This window comes from Danio aesculapii, chromosome 16 (genome assembly GCF_903798145.1).
Source record: "Danio aesculapii chromosome 16, fDanAes4.1, whole genome shotgun sequence".
Taxonomy (NCBI): Eukaryota; Metazoa; Chordata; class Actinopteri; order Cypriniformes; family Danionidae; genus Danio; species Danio aesculapii.
In genome coordinates this window covers 26,123,336-26,141,211 of record NC_079450.1, presented here as the reverse complement: position 1 = coordinate 26,141,211, position 17,876 = coordinate 26,123,336, and the positions used below count along the sequence as shown (strand labels likewise).

Below are 17,876 nucleotides of genomic sequence, written 5' to 3'. Positions count from 1 at the left end.
CAACATGTTTCGTGTTTCCACGCACTCTTCAACAAATGCTAAGCTTATCATGATAAATCTAAATGTATTGGTTTGTTTGAAAGAGAGACTCATTAAACTGTTTTTTGTCCTCTTTTTAGTATCACCGGTTCTGCTGTATGTGCGTTTTACATGGACGACATAGAGAAAGTGTTCAATGGGAAGTTTAAGGAGCAGCGAAACAGCGAGTCGGCCTGGACGCCAGTTCCTGATGAAGTGGTGCCCAAACCCCGGTAAGTCACGAAGGATTATCACAAAAACTAGCAGATGCATCTCACACCAATATCAACAGAGTTCACAAAAACATTTCAAAATAAAAGCAACAGTTTCTTCAGCAACCAATCAAAATATTACAATGATTTTTTGACACTGATTGAAACTGAAAACAGCTGTCCGAGCTCAAGGGTTTTTAGTTAGTTTTCTATTTTGTTTTGTTTTAGTTTTTAGTTTTTTTTTTTTGGTTTGTTTTTAGTTTAGTTTACTTTTTTGTTTACTTTTAGTTTTGTTTTTTGTTTTCACGTAGTTTTGTTGTTTTTAGTTTTGCTTTTTGTTTTGTTTTTAGATTTGTTTTTACATAGTTTTGTTTTGTTTTTTGGTTTTGTATTTAGTTTTTTTAGTATTGTTTTTTTTGTTTAGATTAGTTTTGTATTGTATTGATTTTTTTGTTTGTTTTGTTTTTAGTTTTGTTTAGTTTAGGTCTTTTTTTGTTTTTATGTAGTTTTTTTGTTTTTAGTTTTGTTTAATTGTCTTTGTTTTTACGTAGTTTTGTTTTGTTTTTAGTTTTGTTTGGTTTTTTTTTGTTTGTTTTGTTTTTATGTAGTTTTGTTTTGTTTTTGTTTTGGTTTGGTTTGGTTTTTAGTTTTGGTTTGGTTTTGTTTTGTTTAGTTTAGTTTAGTTTTGAAAATTAGAACCTGTATATTTTAATGAAACACAAATATAAAGTTTAGACTGAAAGAAATATTATTAATATTTTTGATTTAGAAAAACAAATAAAATATAAGCAAAATCACAGACAAATTTAATAAAATAAATGTACAATATAAAGAAATTATTATTCAAATGCTTTTGTTTTCTTTACTTTATTCTTCTTTTATTAAAATGTAACACATACAGTTGAAGTCAGATTTATTAGCCCCACTTTGATTTTTTTTTTTTTCTTTTTTAAATATTTCCTAAATGTTTAACAGAGCAAGGAAAATGTCACAGTATGTCTGATAATATTTTTTCTTCTGAAGAAAGTCTTATTTGTTTTATTGTGGATAGATCAAAAGCAGTTTTTATTAATTTTTATTAATCAATTTTAAGGTCAAAATTATTAGCCCCTTTTAGCTATATTTTTTAGTAGTCTGCAGAACAAACCATCATTGTACAATAACTTGCCTAATTACCCTAACCTGCCTAGTTAACCAATTAACCTAGTTAACCTTTAAAATGTCACTTTAAGCTCTTTTGATGTGTCTTGAAAAAGTCTAAATAGGGGGGGGGGGGGGCTAATAATTCTGACTTCAACTGTATAGCAGATTTCATATTAGGATGCAGTCACTAAGATGTATGGATCCAATATAATGATACACATTCAGCTCATTTCTCATTTGCTTACATTTACATAAGAGACACCCAACTGTCTTTGATACTGCTTTCCAAGATTAGTCCATTGGCATAATTTTGTACTTTGTCCGTTCTTAAACAAAAAGATCTACATGCTGTATGCAACATGGCTCTCTGTGTGTGTTTTCCTCATTCACATCATTGTATCATAATAGTTTTGCAATAACATGTCACAGGATTACAGTTTAAACAACAAGATTATAGTTTACTGTATTTTAGATTAAAAAAAGTCCCTAGAGTAGCATGAGCACATCACACAAAGGAATATATTCATGAACTTATCAAACAAAATGAAATCTCACTTACACACTACGGTGACAAAGAATAGACTTCCTTGTCATCTTGCTTCGCGTGATATGCCTGTTCTCTGGAGCTCAGAGAGCAGCTTGTTTGGCCTGACGGACTCTTAAAACAGCTTCTATTTAAAAGCAGCAGATGGCTGGAACGGATCTTGTTAACTGTATGTGTACGAGCTGTTTTTGTTGATCATTTCAGTGAGCCACAGGAAAGTCTGTGCAGGTTGAATTCTATTGTTTTCTCTGTCTTTCTCCAGGCCGGGGTCTTGTGCCGGGGATGGCCCTGCTGCTGGTTACAAGTCCTCCACAAATTTCCCTGATGAGACTCTTACCTTCATTAAGTCTTATCCACTAATGGACGAGGCCGTACCGTCTGTCAACAACCGACCCTGCTTCACACGAACCACCAGCAGGTTCGCACACACACAAACACACACATACGCTCCAAGAGAAATTAGACACTCGTCCACTCATTATTTTCGCACTCTGTCTTTATTTCCCCAGTTGTTTCCTTAACATCTGCATGTCTTTCTCCAGAGGGGCAAGCAGCCGTTATTAGTGTTGGAGAAAAAATGAGCACTTAGCTGTTGTGATGAAAAGACGAATGTTTTTTTTGTCATTTTTATTATGTCGACTAATTGGCTTATGTTCCTCATGTAGGTTCAAGCTGACCCAGATCGCAGTGGACACGGCAGCTGGCCCCTATAAGAACTATACCGTTGTGTTTCTGGGGTCAGAAAACGGACATGTCCTGAAGGTTTTAGCCAGCATGCATCCGAACTCCTCATATAGCACTCAGGTTTTGGAGGACATTGATGTTTACAACCCTAACAAGTGAGTTAGAGATGTACACTCTTTTTGTTGTCGTGTGTGCTGTATTGTTGTGGAAACCTCAAACTAGATGCTATTTAGGAAACTCTAAAGTGAATGTTGGTAATGTGGCTTTACATCAGGTCACAAACTTGTATGATTGATTAACAGTTGGATTTTTTTTTTTTCAAATGGAGGATTTTGATCATCAAATAAGATTTATGTGTTAAGAAGGATCACCAAATTTTTTAAACACTATTGTATCTATGTGGAGCAGTTGTTTCTTCAGTTATTGAATATATTCTCCAAAATGTAGTTTGTACAAATGTTAAATTTCTGGAGACACTTTATAATAATAACTGCAATCTATGAATCATTTATTAAGCATAAGCAAATTTCTGAATAACAGAAGTGTCAACATAGAACATACAGTTCGATGAAACAGCAACAATATAATAATTTAACAATACAACAATTTAAACATTTGACTGTTATTCTGCAATATGTAAAGTGTACAGTAATTGTATTTTTAGATAAGATTGCTTTTACTTCATAGTTTTTCTATCTTGAATATATATTTTTGTAAATAATTTTTTGTTCTGAATTTCTCTGTCATTTATTTCCTTATTTATTTCATTATTATAGTCCTCAGCTTAGATGAGCTCACAAAACAGTAGGGATTTGTGGTAATAAAGCATTAATTAACTTTTTAAATATGGCTCAATGATTTGAATGACACTTGCGTGCTATTGAGAAACCATTATGAAACCAATAACTAAAACCTTTAGCTCAGTAAATTACTAATTAGCTGCACTGTTAACAATTTCCTGTAGAATCTACAGTAATTTACTGGCAGTAGTTCGACAGAAACCTACACTCTCAGAAAAAATGGTACAATGTAATACCAATAAAGGTACAAACCGTTGTCACTGGGGCAGTACCTTTTTATGGAACAGAATTGTACCTTAAGACAAGGAAACAAAACATTTGCTAAACATTTCACAACACTTTTCACAAAAATGTTGGAAATACATTCTCCCATGTACAATATAAAACATTTTTTTCTCCAAGTTTTACACAACACCTTTGTAATCACTTAAAAGTTAATTTAATTTACTCAATTTTAAAATAGAAATAGAATTATGCAAAAGTAATGTAACGAGATATGCACAATGTTTGATTAGCTTTACAATAGTAAAATGTCTGCATGAACACTTTGCATATGCAGGACTTTAGCCAGATCAAGTGCGTTGTGGAAAGCAAACGCCAAAAGATGCGGATATCGATGATGAAAATGTATTTATCAGAAAACGCTTACCAAATTTTTATGAAAAATTCTTTGAATGTTATTTTACAATACCTAGAGTTTTGTTTTACCAGCTGTTTTGTATTATAGAACTTAATTAATGTTTATAAGTTTCTTTAAACATATGCTTTAAAATGATGATACTTGTTTTAATATGGAAATTATTCATAAATCACTTTGCCTTTCCACTATTTATTTTCATAGATATTGTATTAAAGAAGGAGTTGTCCAACACTTATGTTCCTTTCAATGATAACAATTGTGTACCTTCATTTCAGACCATAAAAGGTACAGAACAGTATCATAAGAAGTCCTTTCTGTACCCTATAAGGTACAACTTTTACAAAGGTACAAAGCTGTTTCTTAAGGAACATTAGTAGTACCACCGTGTACCTTTTTTTATGAGAGTGTACTGTAAATCAATTACAGCACAAATACTGTATTTACATTTATACAGCACCATTTATCTTGCTGTATATGCACTTAAAGTATTGTATATGTTTATTGTGAAATATACAGCAATTTTTACAAAGCAAATTTAAAATACAGTAACATACTGCATAACTGTCCAACAGTAAGGTACAGTTCATATTACAGTATAATACTGTGTAATTTACAAAAATTGTTAACAGTGTGTTTATTAGTAGCTATTAAGGTAGTAGTTTTAGGGATGTAAAGGGATGTAGAAAGTCTACACTTTATAAGTTTTAATAAACAGAATAATAGCCAATTAATAAGCAAGTCGCAAGTAGTGTGAATTGTTACTTAAACTGAAGAGTTAACAAAAGTGGATGTATAATGGTCATTTGAATAGTTTATTAATCATTTAACTGCTCATTCATATTGATCTTAAAAACCAACAACTACTCTTAAATAACTGCATTGCACATAATGCAATACTTAATTTAGTAATATAAAATTAATGCTTAAGTAAATATGAAAATACAGTTGTTAAGCACATTATAGGTGTGCTTACAAGACAAGAATACAGCATTTGTATCTGTATTTATGAACTATTTCCTAATGTCCTACTAATGCTCAAATGAGAAGTAATTGGCATGTAGTTGCAATGCAACCTTTAGTCAATAAAATGTGCAATAGGGACCATCAAAATAAAGTCTTACCGAACTATTTGCTAATTTTTAATAAATGGTTTATAGTGTGCAGATATTATAGTGTTCTTTTTTTACTTTAATAAGTAAGAAAAAATTGCTGCTAGACCAATGAAATCTTACAAAATAACGCACAATGATGAACAACGTGAAAGCAGAATGGAGTGACTATTACACCTCGGGTGTGCATTATTTTCTAAGAATTCAACAGACCGTAGTTAATTATTCTGTGTTTTCACTATGTTTACCACACCTGAAGACATTGTTCAGAATCAGATGTTGTATTCGGTGTAATAATATGAAACTAATGTGGATAAGAGCTGCAATGAACTACATAAGTTGTGTGTTTGAATGAAAATGATTACAAATGATCACCTTAGAATGGTTATCATCCAAACAGAATCAAACATTTCACAGCCCTATAGTATAAATACTGTATGTATATGTCCAATAGTCAAACAATAAGGCTGACTGGTAGAATGGAGTACATTGAGAAGAAATGCTGGAATGTAGACTCTGTTTCCAGCCAACACCAATGATGTTTTATTTTGTTTTTCTACATCGAAGGCAAAAATACACTTTGATGTTTAATATGCAAACAGCTATACACTTTTGGACTAATTACCTGTACTGTGGCAAGAATACAATAGGCTTTATTGAGTGCTACAGTAGGGGTTCTGGATATATGAATCTTTTTTTTTCATAAAGGTATTGATTTTTTTATGGTAAAATAAAATACAGTTTTAAAAATATTCCTACTGTGAGCTACATAAATTAAAAAGTACTATATTGGAAATCTATGTATGTATTTTATATAAACTGATTTAATTTAGTTACAGTATATCATGGGACTAAAGTTCTGCAAACCATATTTTATAACTTGTTTTCCACAAATGGAGAAGTGTTTCACCTTATAGCTGGCTGGAATGTTTCATGGCTTATGGGTCTTCAAGAAAGATTTGTTTAAATCACTATTGGATCCCGAATGAGGAATAAATGCCTAAGGATTGACAGTTGGAAGCCCCACCTATTAGTTAAAAGAATGCCTTATCACTAATAAAGTATGCCTTTATTTAGATAGTAATGAATGAGACAGAATGGAAACAGTGGGTGAGGAGAGAAAAGAACAGTGCTGGGAAAATATCCTGAGGACTAAAATTGCCTGAGGTGCCAATGTGCCATATGTCAAAGCTCTGCCCATGAGTCCATCACTGTGATGCTGATGAACCGGTCTAACAAACAGTACAATTTTAATAAGTCAATTGTGAATGAAGCTGAAGATGCCATACATTTGAGGCAGTTGTTGTCAGATTTGATTCATTTAAAATGTTAAATATGAGATTCATTCAAGTAGAACCAATTTATCTCCAATTGAATATGTTACTTTTGCCAATTATTTTGTTTTTAGTTAGGTTTCTGCTGTGTTTGCCTGCAGAGAGAACTTGAAAAGAAAACACAGCCAATTTGTTATGGCGTCATTCGACCTTGTTTATTTTCATGCCGGTTTTGACGTAACTAGCTAGGTTTTTTTATATACGTGCTAGGTCTTTCAATCTTATTTAAAATCACATCATCATCCTTTCATGGCCAGAGTTTTGTTTGTTATCAGTGGTTGTTATCTTGAAATAACATACCTTGGAATTTTGTGACTGACCAGCCAGAATTAAGTATTCCAGACTCCAAATAAATGTGAGATGCTTCAACATTATAATGTGGAAACAACTTTAAATACATTAAAGGCACTAGCTTAAGGGCCAGTTTTGCACTGTAAGTGTGCTGCATAGCTTTTGCTACCTAAAGTATAAGTACCAGCCATTCGTGATTTAGCTTAAGAGAGGTGCAAGATGAGCAGCAGCTTAGTATCATTTAAAGAGACATGCAACTAAATGAGTCTCTATGAACTGAGGTTCTTTCAGCTGTGTAAAAAGGGTGTTTATTTAAACTACAACTGAGGAATTGTAACCAAAGTAAGTTTAAGACTTTTCATCAAGATCCTAAAAAATCATATTGACTTAATAAAAAAATGGTCATCTGATGTTTAAAGATGATCTTCAAAATGGACTTTATGACTAGTCAGCACCACAAACCAAGCAGCAGATACTGTAAAAAGCAACTTGTCTGAGCAAAAACAGCTTCACCAGGAAGCTTCTGTGTAAACACACTGTCGCCATTCTGCTCTTCCTTTGTGCTCTTTACACTCATTGACAGGTTTCAGGCTGATATAAATGTGCACACACATAACCCCAAATTCAGTGTCGGCGGAGGTGTTTGATTAAGAGAGAGTCTCTCCTGCAGTAAACGGGATGGATGGTATGTGTGGAGCTGTAATTGTACTCCTGGGATCTCGCCCATGTTTGTGCGCCTCTTGTGTATCTGACAACCCGACTCAACTCCAGCTGAGACTCACAAGTTCCACAACAAAATGTGACCACATCTTCACGCAGCATTGCTCAGTTTTTCCCCTGAAAACCCCTCCTCGTGGTACTGTTAGCCTCTGGGAAAGACACTTACATTGATGCAAAGGATTTATTTAGAATATTACGGATATTGAGGAAGATGAATTGCGTTCAACTTTTACGTCATGACCTTCTTCAATCAGCTCAATGGGGGCGACTCATCTAATATCGGATTTCTTTCTGCATTCGTTTTTTTTCCTTCTTTCTTTTATTGGGGATTGCTTTTTGCTTCCATTAGAGAGAAAGGTTTACCCCCGACCTTAAAAACCACTTCAATTCACCCTTTGAACACAAAATAGAATGTATTAAAATTGCTGAGCTGCTCTTTTCTATAAAATGAAACCTATTTTGAGTAGGAAGACACAAAAATAAGACTTTTTTCCTGTATGACTACTATGGACATTCATTTGTTTTCACCCATTTATTCACTTATAGAGATATTTGTAATTTTCATCCAAAGGGATTTCATGGAAAACACTTCTTTTAAGCGTTGTAATAAGTGAACAATCAAGCCAACGTGTTTTAAGGTGAATCACTACGTGTCGAACTATTTGAAATAAAGCAATATATGAAAATGAAAAAGACAAGACTGTGTATTTAACAGCTTTAATAGAAGAGGAAAAATAAACTACAATACTGTGAAGCATAGAGATTGACGCAATTGAATATAATATTATGTAAGTTTAAAAAATGAAATGTAGTTTGCAGTGCTTTATTTGAGTGGTTGGATTGTGCTATCAAACCCAGTTGTTTTCTTTTAAATTTGTTGGGTTCAACAAAAGCATCTAGAGGCCTCAGAGTTCATCAGTGGTGTAAAGTAACAAATTACAGATACTCAAACTACTGTAAATTAGTAGTTTTTCTCAGGAATTGAAATTCCTGTAGAAGGTAAATCACATCATAATGAACTACCTCAAGACATGAGCAATTTAAAATGATAAATGTGTAAGAATATGTCCAAAATCGTCACGCGCATTGATGCAGACTGTTTAGATGCATGTCACTGATGAGAAGAAGACGAATGTTTACTGTATGATGACCGAAATGGCCTTAAACACCCAGCAGGCATAAGACGTCAACATGACATCAGATTGACATTGTACCCCATGTTGTGGGGATGTTGCGTTTTGTTTAGAAATGAAAATCAGGTTGATGTCAGAACCCAACATCTGGCCAAGCTCAATGTCCAACGTCCAACCTAAAATCAACCAAATATTTAATGATGTTACAGCTTGACGTTGTGTGGACGTTACCAATATGATCAGATGTTGGATTTTAGTTGCCATACTTGATGAATAAATGTCAGTATTTGATGTCAATATGACATTGGTTTGAGATGTTGGTTCAACGTTGGATTTTGGTCACTTTCCAACACAACCTAAAATCAACCAAATATTAACATCATTTGACGTTGTTATTGGATGTCAAAATAATGTTGTCCATAGATGCTGGCATTGAATTTTTCCACCTGACATCACAACCTAAATCTAACTCTAAATTAACGTCTAATGATGTTGTGTGGATTTATGCTGAATGATTTTAGGAGTATCATAACTAAAAAACTTAATATAAGAAATAAAAAATAATATATTTTTTACTTTAATTTAATGTTTACAATGTCCAAACATATCTTGTAATAAGTTCACATTGTTGTTGCAGTTGAAATATAACACGGAAAACGCGATTAAAATATTTTCCACTTGGGTAGATGTTGATTAACAGTCATGCACTTTACCAAAGCCTCTCTGCTTGACGGTTGGTCTCGCACATCTGTTGGTAGTTTATTTACACTTTTCACCCGTGTTTGCAGTTCTAATCAATATCACGTCCAACATGCAATGTATTGTGGGCTATATCAGCAGTTAGAGTATGGACGAACACTTTGAATTTTCACCAGAAATAGTCATTTGAGAACCTTTGGCATACTCTTTTTAACATACTTCGATTTGAGACACACTAATTCTAACTATTAGACTAATAATAGTTTTCAAATACTATTTAGGATGGATAGAAATGACACACTTAACACAAACACTAATACAACATCAAGTACACAAACAAAAACTGAAGAAAAGAAATAATAATAATAATAAATTAAATCATTTAAAAAAATTACAATAATAATAAATAATCCAACCAGTACTTCGAAGGGGAAATTTTGCGCAGGGGAAAATTTTGGAGCACAAATTAACAAAGTTTTGAAAACGATTCTAATTTTTATAAACAGTGAGGAAAACCAGCAAATAAAGGGCAAAATATTTCTTTACAAACAAATTATAAAAGATCTTAAGACAAACTCTCTCAACATAAAATTGTTTCCGCAATAAAAACAGTCTTTGAGCCTTATTAATAATTGTACAGTTGAAGTCAGAATTATTAGCCCCCCTTTTATTATTATTTTTCTTTTTTTTTCATTTCCCAAATTATGTGTAACAGAGCAAGGAAATTTTCACAGTATTTCCTATAATATTTTTTTCTTCTGGAGAAAGTCTTATTTGTTTTATTTCGGCTAGCAGTTGTAATTTTTTTGTAAACATTTTAAGGTCAAAATAATAAGCCCCTTTAAGCTATATATTTTGTCGATAGTCTACAGAACAAATCATCATTATACAATAACTCGATTAATTACCGTATCCTGCCTGGTTAACCTACTTAACCCAGTTAAGCCTTTAAATGTCACTTTAAGCTGTATGGAAGTGTCTTGAAAAATGTCTAGTGAAATATTATTTACTCTCATCATGTCAAAGATAAAATAAATCGGTTATTAGAAATGAGTTATTAAAACTGTCATATTAGAAATGTGTTGAAAAAAATCTGCTCTCTTTTAAACAGATATTGGGGAAAAAATAAACAGGAAGGCTAATAATTCAGGCGGGTTAATAATTCTGACTTCAGCTGTTTGTGTGTTTTAGGGATAGTTTGCATTATTGCATAATATTTACATTATCAATAATTTTGCAGCTTTTTTGTTATTTTTATATTGTTTTAAATCATTTTATTTCACTTTTAATCATTTTTGAGCCTCATGCTATGCTAAATGAAAAAGTGAAATGTCTGTTTGGCAACCATATTAAATGATATTAAAATATTTCAGTTACTCAATAGACGTTCAGTAGACCTTCAATCATTGAATGGACAAAATAACCATTTATTTTACATTTTAATTAAGTAAAATAATCCTGGCTTTTACAAATTTACAATAATGGTTCAAATTAATTACATTCATTTGTCACTCTACAAACCAAAGGTCATATTTAGAGCATTCCCAGGTGTTTTGCTGCTCTCCATGCAGTGGTTATTAATATTTGATGGACTTGTATGGTACTTTCAAGCCATCTTTAATAACTTAACATATTTCTCTCCTCAGATGCAATGTGCGTGGGGAGGACCGGAGGATTCTGGGATTGGAGCTGGATAAGGACCATCATGCCCTGTTTGTGGCCTTCACAAGTTGTGTGATCCGTGTTCCACTCAGTCGCTGTTCGGATTATGGAATCTGCAAAAAGTGAGCGATACATTGCACACAAAACCAACACCCAATATCACTCTCATTAAATATGCTGCATATTACATGTCAGATCACGTAATATATAGAATCCTACACCTTTTAAGGGTCTTTTTAGTGTCTATAGTCCATTATGAGGGATGTAAACAAAAACAATAGTCCCAACGTATTTTCTGTTTTACATTTTTATTTTCTAAAGCTTCCGAGAATCCAAAATTGACCACATATTGATTAATAATGTCATGACAGCTGTTTGATCATTAAGTTTATGATTGAATTGCCTCTTGTTAAAGTTATGAAATAGTTTAATAACTAGCAGGAAATGTTCATGGGCCAATGACATGACCACATTGAAATGATCTATACGACTTTAATCAAGCAAACTCACACAGCAGTTTCAAACGTGAAGCTAGATCTAGTGTGGTAAACTCTATTGACGATGCAGTGCAGCAGCTCAGCCCTGAGAGAAAAATTTATGACAGTTGTGCAAGAATCTTCTAAAAAGTCCTATGTGCCGGTTCTCTTTTGATCTATTATGGATAACATTCTCCATAAGTGCGCTGAAAGCGGTGTGTGTTTGCACTGACATGCATTCTTAAACGCATTCAAATTTAAACACAAATGCATTTTAGAGGGCAAAAGGTTTTAGATTGTAGCTCAGTGATGGAAGAAGACTCTGAAACGTGCCGCCGTCGATGTAGACGTGTTTCCTCCATCACATGTTCAGTCCTCCAGCCAGCATCACCACATGCTTTGACTACTCGCACGCAAATTAGAGCCATCTGATTGGCCACAGGCCACGACACAGCAAACGGTTTCTTTTTTTCCACACAGCTGTAGCATGAGCTGTGTTTCCTTTTAAAATAAGATCTCCAAATCCTATCAGGGAATTTCAGTCTTTCCAAAAACAATCCTGATGTCTGATCCAGCCGTGCCTTAACTTTTTACCAATCTGTTAGCTCATGCCTGCTCAGCCTCAGGAGAAACACTCACACGGGATTCTCTGTGGACTTGTGAGAAAACATCTTTTCCCCCCCCCCCCCCCTCTGTTTTTTTTTCACTGAATTGTTTTCTCTCGTGTTGAGTGCTGGATGCAAAAGCAGCAGTGTTTGTTTAAATTCAAACTGTTGTTTTTTTAAATTTAAAAGAACAGAAAAGGTTTGCTGTGGTCAAAGAACGTATCAAAGTTTTCAAATGTACGTGCATCATCAAACAGAATTGCAAAAACAACAACGGTTGTTTTCAAAGGAGGTTTCCTGTCAAACAGATGCTCTTGGTTGAGCTGCTTTTGCAACATCATGCTGGTCACAAGGTTTTATAGCAAAACAGAGAAACACTGTTTATACCGAAAAATCAAGTACATTAAGAGTGCAGAGATATTATCGATAAAAGATTGTTAGTGTTAGACAGAATAGAGTTTTTACATTTAGAAATGGGTAGAAAAGAAAATAGAATAGGAAAAGTTAATTTCTTAAGTACACAAACTAGAAAATACAGTTAATGATAAAAGGCAAAGTGCTGTCTTGTTTATAAGACATGGTTTTATATTTTTAAAAAAGTATATATGGTAACACTTTATTTTCATGGTCCATTTGAGTATTAGTAGACCATCTGCTTAATATCTCTTGATACTTCTGCTTAACAGACATTTAACTGACTATAAGAAACTTTGCAAGTACATGTCAATTGACACTCTTACCCTAACCCCAACCCTAATAGTCTGCTTATAATCTAATGAGAATTAGCTGGCATGTAGATGCAATGTAAGACACGGACCATCAAAGTATAAAGTGTGGATGTATATATTGTACTTTGATTACAATAAATGTACAATGTACAATATATTTTGAATGTGTAAATATTGTTTTGTGTTTTGATGAAAACAATTTTGAAGTCAATTCAAGCAGTAATAGTTTTGTACTCCCCTCAATTCTTCAAAAATGACAAAGAAAGAGGAAATATTGTGTGCTGTATATCAATTCCATGAAGTGGAAGGAGAATTCACCTTATCATGCGCAGGATTATATCAAAATTCAAAGTTTATTTCAGTAAATCAGGATGTTTTGATGCTTTGCCTGTGATACTGCAGCCACATAATGAAACTAATTTCTGTAAATGAAGTAACCCTGAGACACACACACACACACACACACACACACTGTCAAAATATCTGTTGATTAACAGTTTTTGTTCTGTTTCGTTATTGTGTTTTCCATCTGTTTACGGTTGTGAATTGCATTATGGGATGTTGATCTTTGCTCTGTCAACTTTTGATGTTGAAAATTCAACTCTACAGTTTAACAAAGTGACTTTTGTTGACATTTTAGTAGTTTGAAATAATATAATGTATAAGAAATAACATGTAAATAAATGAATATGTATATAAATAATATGTATATAAATGAATCTGTAAAATAACAGAAAATGTACTGGCAGCTTATTACATGGTTTTTGCAGCATAAAATACAACACCAACCCAGACAATATAGCACTTATTATTAAATTATATATAACTTATTATTATATATAGCACTTATTATTAAATTTTTTATTTTTTTCAAAATTTTAAGGTTAAAAGCTGTCAGAACAAAGATCAAAGTCTCATGATGCGATTCAAAAGCATAAATAATAATAAAAAAATAAAAACATGAATCACAAAATACAGAAAACTGTTAAATTATGGATATTTTTTTACAGTGCACACACCAAACTGGCATGGGAAAGGTGCACAGCAGGCAACCAGCGTACAATAAAGCAGTGGTTCTCAACCATCCACCACATTCTGTCTACATTCTGCCACTTTTTCAAATGATCAACTTGTAGTCACGTTATTATTTGTTGCTCTTACAACTAAGATCGAGACTATACTTTGTCATGTAATGTATACTGTCAAGCTTAAAGATAAGTTAAAGACTTAAAAGTAACATTAAAGTTAACATCAAACACATTGAAGGTTAAAATGCCTTAAAAGTGTGAATAGTATAACAGAATTCCAGTTATAGAAGTAGTATTTTTATCAACCTAGTATATAGAGTGAGCATACAAATGAATTTAACCCTAACGGAGACACCAAAAGCCAACCGACTCTTACTTCTTGCTTTCATTTCTTCATTTAAACTGGGAAAAGAGAAGACATTTCATCATGTTTAACACATCTACCCTTTAACCATAGATAAACGATAGATGAACGGCATAGTATGGGGAAATTAACAACCTGTGGAAACAAAGAAATAACAGAAAGGCGGAAGTGATCTCGCATATAGTCACCTCATGCATTTTGTCCTTTATCCCACTCTCTTTCGCTCACTTTCCTTCTGTCTCACTATCCACTATCCTCGCCAGCTTCCCCATGTATCTGAATCTCAGTTAGCCTCTGGCAAACACAACACACCTGTCAATCATGCAACACAAATACACACACACAGACAAACACACACTCACACCTGATTCACCAGCAGTCTGTCACACACACTCTCTCTCAGTCTGACCAGCGAGAGGCATTAATGCTTTGTTATGGAGATGCCGTGTCTGGCTGTCCCTTCCAGCTTGTCACATACACTTGGAGAGAAATAGAGGGGAAAGGGAAATTGGAGGGGGAGTATGGAGACAGTGAGCGAGGAAAACACACACAACCTTTCCAGCACATGTGGTACGAGTTAACTCTGTATGTATGTGTGTGTTTTTTAGGAGCTGCCTGTCCTCACGAGACCCCTATTGCATCTGGCTGAGCGCAGGGAACTGTGCCACAGTGGCGCCGGGATTCAAGTGAGTTAAAGCTACATCACGAGACCCTTCTATTAGTCCTGCCACAGTAAACGCTTTTACGCTTCGTTACAATGAAAGAGCCTACACGGCTACTGAATACTGTACATTAGTTTTCTGTGTAGTGCCAGTGTGTTTCTGTAGCACGCTTCATTGTCTCTAGAAGCTTACGTTACTCTAAACATCCGTAAAACATCTGGTAAAAATCTGATGCTCGTAAAATGTCTTGAAAATTTATAGTCTAGGGCACTTAGAGAATTTTGCTAGACAGTCTACATGGGGACCAGAATGACTTCATAGATAACGTTTAAAAGGATTTTGTTGTTTAGCATGTTGGTTAATGCTTGACTGTACATTTTATGTTAATACATTAGCAGTTGATTTCTATATATAGGCTGCTTAAAGGTTAACATTTCAAGCTGTATATATGTGTCATATCTGTCAATGCATACTAATGTTCCAGAGTTTGGGATTGAGAATTTTTCAAATCTTCTTCTATTTTTTTATTTGATAAAAAAAGTATGTGTTAATATTGTGCAAAAGATTTTCTCTTTTCCAATTTAAAATACTTTTAAATGTAATTAACCAGACCCTGTTGTTTTTCACAATTTTATTTGTGATAAAAAATGACTTTGTGGTGGAAATTCGCAGAAATTTCTTAAAATATATACATTCATTTGTTTCATTCATTTTCAACCGCTTTTACGTGGCCGGGTCGCGAGGGCAGCAGTCTTAGTAGAGAACCCCAGACTTCCTTCTCCCCCGACACTTCCTCCAGGGGCATTCCCAGGCCAGCCAAGAAACATAGTCCCTGAGACACTTCCCTGAGGCCTCCTCCGGTTGGGACATGCTTGGAACAGCTCCCTAGGTAGGCATCCAGGAAGCATCCAAAAAAGTTGCCAGAGCCACCTCAGCTGACTTCTCTCAATGTGGAGGAGCAACGGCTCTACTCCGAACTCCTCCAAGGTGACAGAGCTCCTCACCCTATCTATAAGGGTGAGCCCTGCCATCCTGCGAAGGAAACTCATTTTGGCCACTTGTATCCGAGATTGTCATGACCTAAAGCTCATGTCTATAGGTGAGAGTAGATATGTTAATTGACCGATAAATTGAGAGCTTTACTTTTCAGCTCAGTTCCTTCTTTACCACAATGGACCAGTACATCGACCACTTTACTGCTTCTGCTGCACCATTCCACCTGTCAATCTCACATTCCATCCTTCCCTCACTCATGATCAAAAGCCTAAGATACTTGAACTCCTCCACCTGGGGTAAGGACTTTCCTTTAACCTGGAGATGGCAAACCACCTTTTTCCAGTGGAGCATCATGGCCTTGGACTAGAAGGTGCTGATTCTCATCCCAGCCATGCATGCTGAAGGTCCATGTTCGATGTAGCCAACAGAACAACATTATCTGCAAATTACAGAGATGAGATCATGTGGTCCCAGAACCGGACCCCCTCCAGCCCAAGGCTGCACTTTGAAATTCTGTCCATAAAAATGATGAACCGAATTGGTGACGAGGGGCAGCCCTGCCGGAGTCCAACATGCACTGGAAACAAGTTTGACTTATTGCCGGCAATGCGAACCGAACTCCTACTCTGTTCATACAGGGATGAGACAGCCCTTAACAGAGCGCGTCTGACCCCATACTCCCAGAGCACCCTCCACAGAATGCCACAAGGTCGAAGGTCGAATGCCTTCTCCAACTCCAAGTATATATATATAAATATATATATAAATATAAAAAAATCTTATTAGGTCACCCCCTCCAATCTGACACAATGACAAAAATCAAAAAAATAATGCTTCTTTATATTGGTCTCTTGTCAAGACAAGATCTAAAACAGAAATAAAGAGTAGGGATTAAGCCAAAGAAAGGTTGTGTGACTCTTATTCCACAATCATATATTTTTTCTTTCTCAGATTTTACTCTTCGGGGCATCTGACATCATGTACCTCACACATAGGACATGCGTTAGGGCTTCCCCTACCGATTGCCTTAATACTCATCAATGGCAGGGAAGCGTTTTCTCTTGCCAACGACAGGGAAAGAGTTAAGCCAAATCATTTATCGATTTGATGCAAACCATAATACCAGCCACACAGCACACATAAAGCAAAAATAATATCCTTCAATTCGGTCACATCCATCATTGAACCAATCTTCATCATTGAAAGCTGCTTGCTTTTCTGTCTGTTCCACTGCTTGGTTTGTTAGATGTTTGCTTTCACTTTTTTTTGCAGTCTGAAGCGCATCAAACACACAAAACACTCAATTTACGCCATGTTATTCACTCGATTTGCGCCATAGGATGTCTAATCACATCTTTGCATTAACTTCACATGTAAATCTCTCGAACTTCATGCGCATCCACTTACTGTGCCGGCTGTAAAACAATTTCCCCCTCACTTCCATAATGGTTGTGAGGGCGCAGGTGAGACGTCATTTTTCGAGAGCCATTCAAATCCATCACACACGCTGTGTATGCAACATCTATAATTCATGTAGAACTAGTAGTTGCAAACTGAAATAATTGAAATTTGATTATATAAGTTGGAATTTGATGTTTTATATGATTGTTTAAAAAAATTTCTGATTATTTTGCGTTTAAATTGCGACTTTTTGTTGATTTTTGTATTGGATTCAGCGATTACAGAATCACGAAAAACTAGGGGGTCTGATTAACTTCTGTGTTTCAAAGCTGAATTTTTATGGAAAAGTATTGAGAAACATTTCTTATTGTTATCAATGTTGAAAACGGTCAAACTGCTTGATACTTTTCTGAAAATAGCGATATATACATGTCAAAACATTTTAGGGTTTAATTTTATTAAGATTATAAGATTATACACATCTATACTTTAACTTTTGATTGATTTAATGCATTCTTGCTGAATAAAATTATTCATTTCTTAGAAAACTCTCTCTGAGCCTAAAGATTGAATGGCATTTGATCATTTTGATCATTTAATTCTTCTATTTTTTTATGATTTATCTTT

General features: G+C 34.4%; 1 protein-coding gene across 5 annotated transcripts in view; it reads left to right on the top strand.

Annotated features, from left to right (window-relative positions):
* Window positions 1–17,876, top strand: part of sema6e (sema domain, transmembrane domain (TM), and cytoplasmic domain, (semaphorin) 6E) — a 295,663-nt gene that overhangs the window by 222,093 nt on the left and 55,694 nt on the right. For all 5 annotated transcript variants that reach the window (XM_056475016.1, XM_056475017.1, XM_056475013.1 and 2 more), the window contains 5 exons: window positions 120–251; window positions 2,180–2,335; window positions 2,583–2,756; window positions 10,974–11,111; window positions 14,799–14,876. In XM_056475016.1, coding sequence (XP_056330991.1) covers window positions 120–251; window positions 2,180–2,335; window positions 2,583–2,756; window positions 10,974–11,111; window positions 14,799–14,876 — 678 coding nt within the window. The remainder of the gene's footprint in view (window positions 1–119; window positions 252–2,179; window positions 2,336–2,582; window positions 2,757–10,973; window positions 11,112–14,798; window positions 14,877–17,876) is intronic.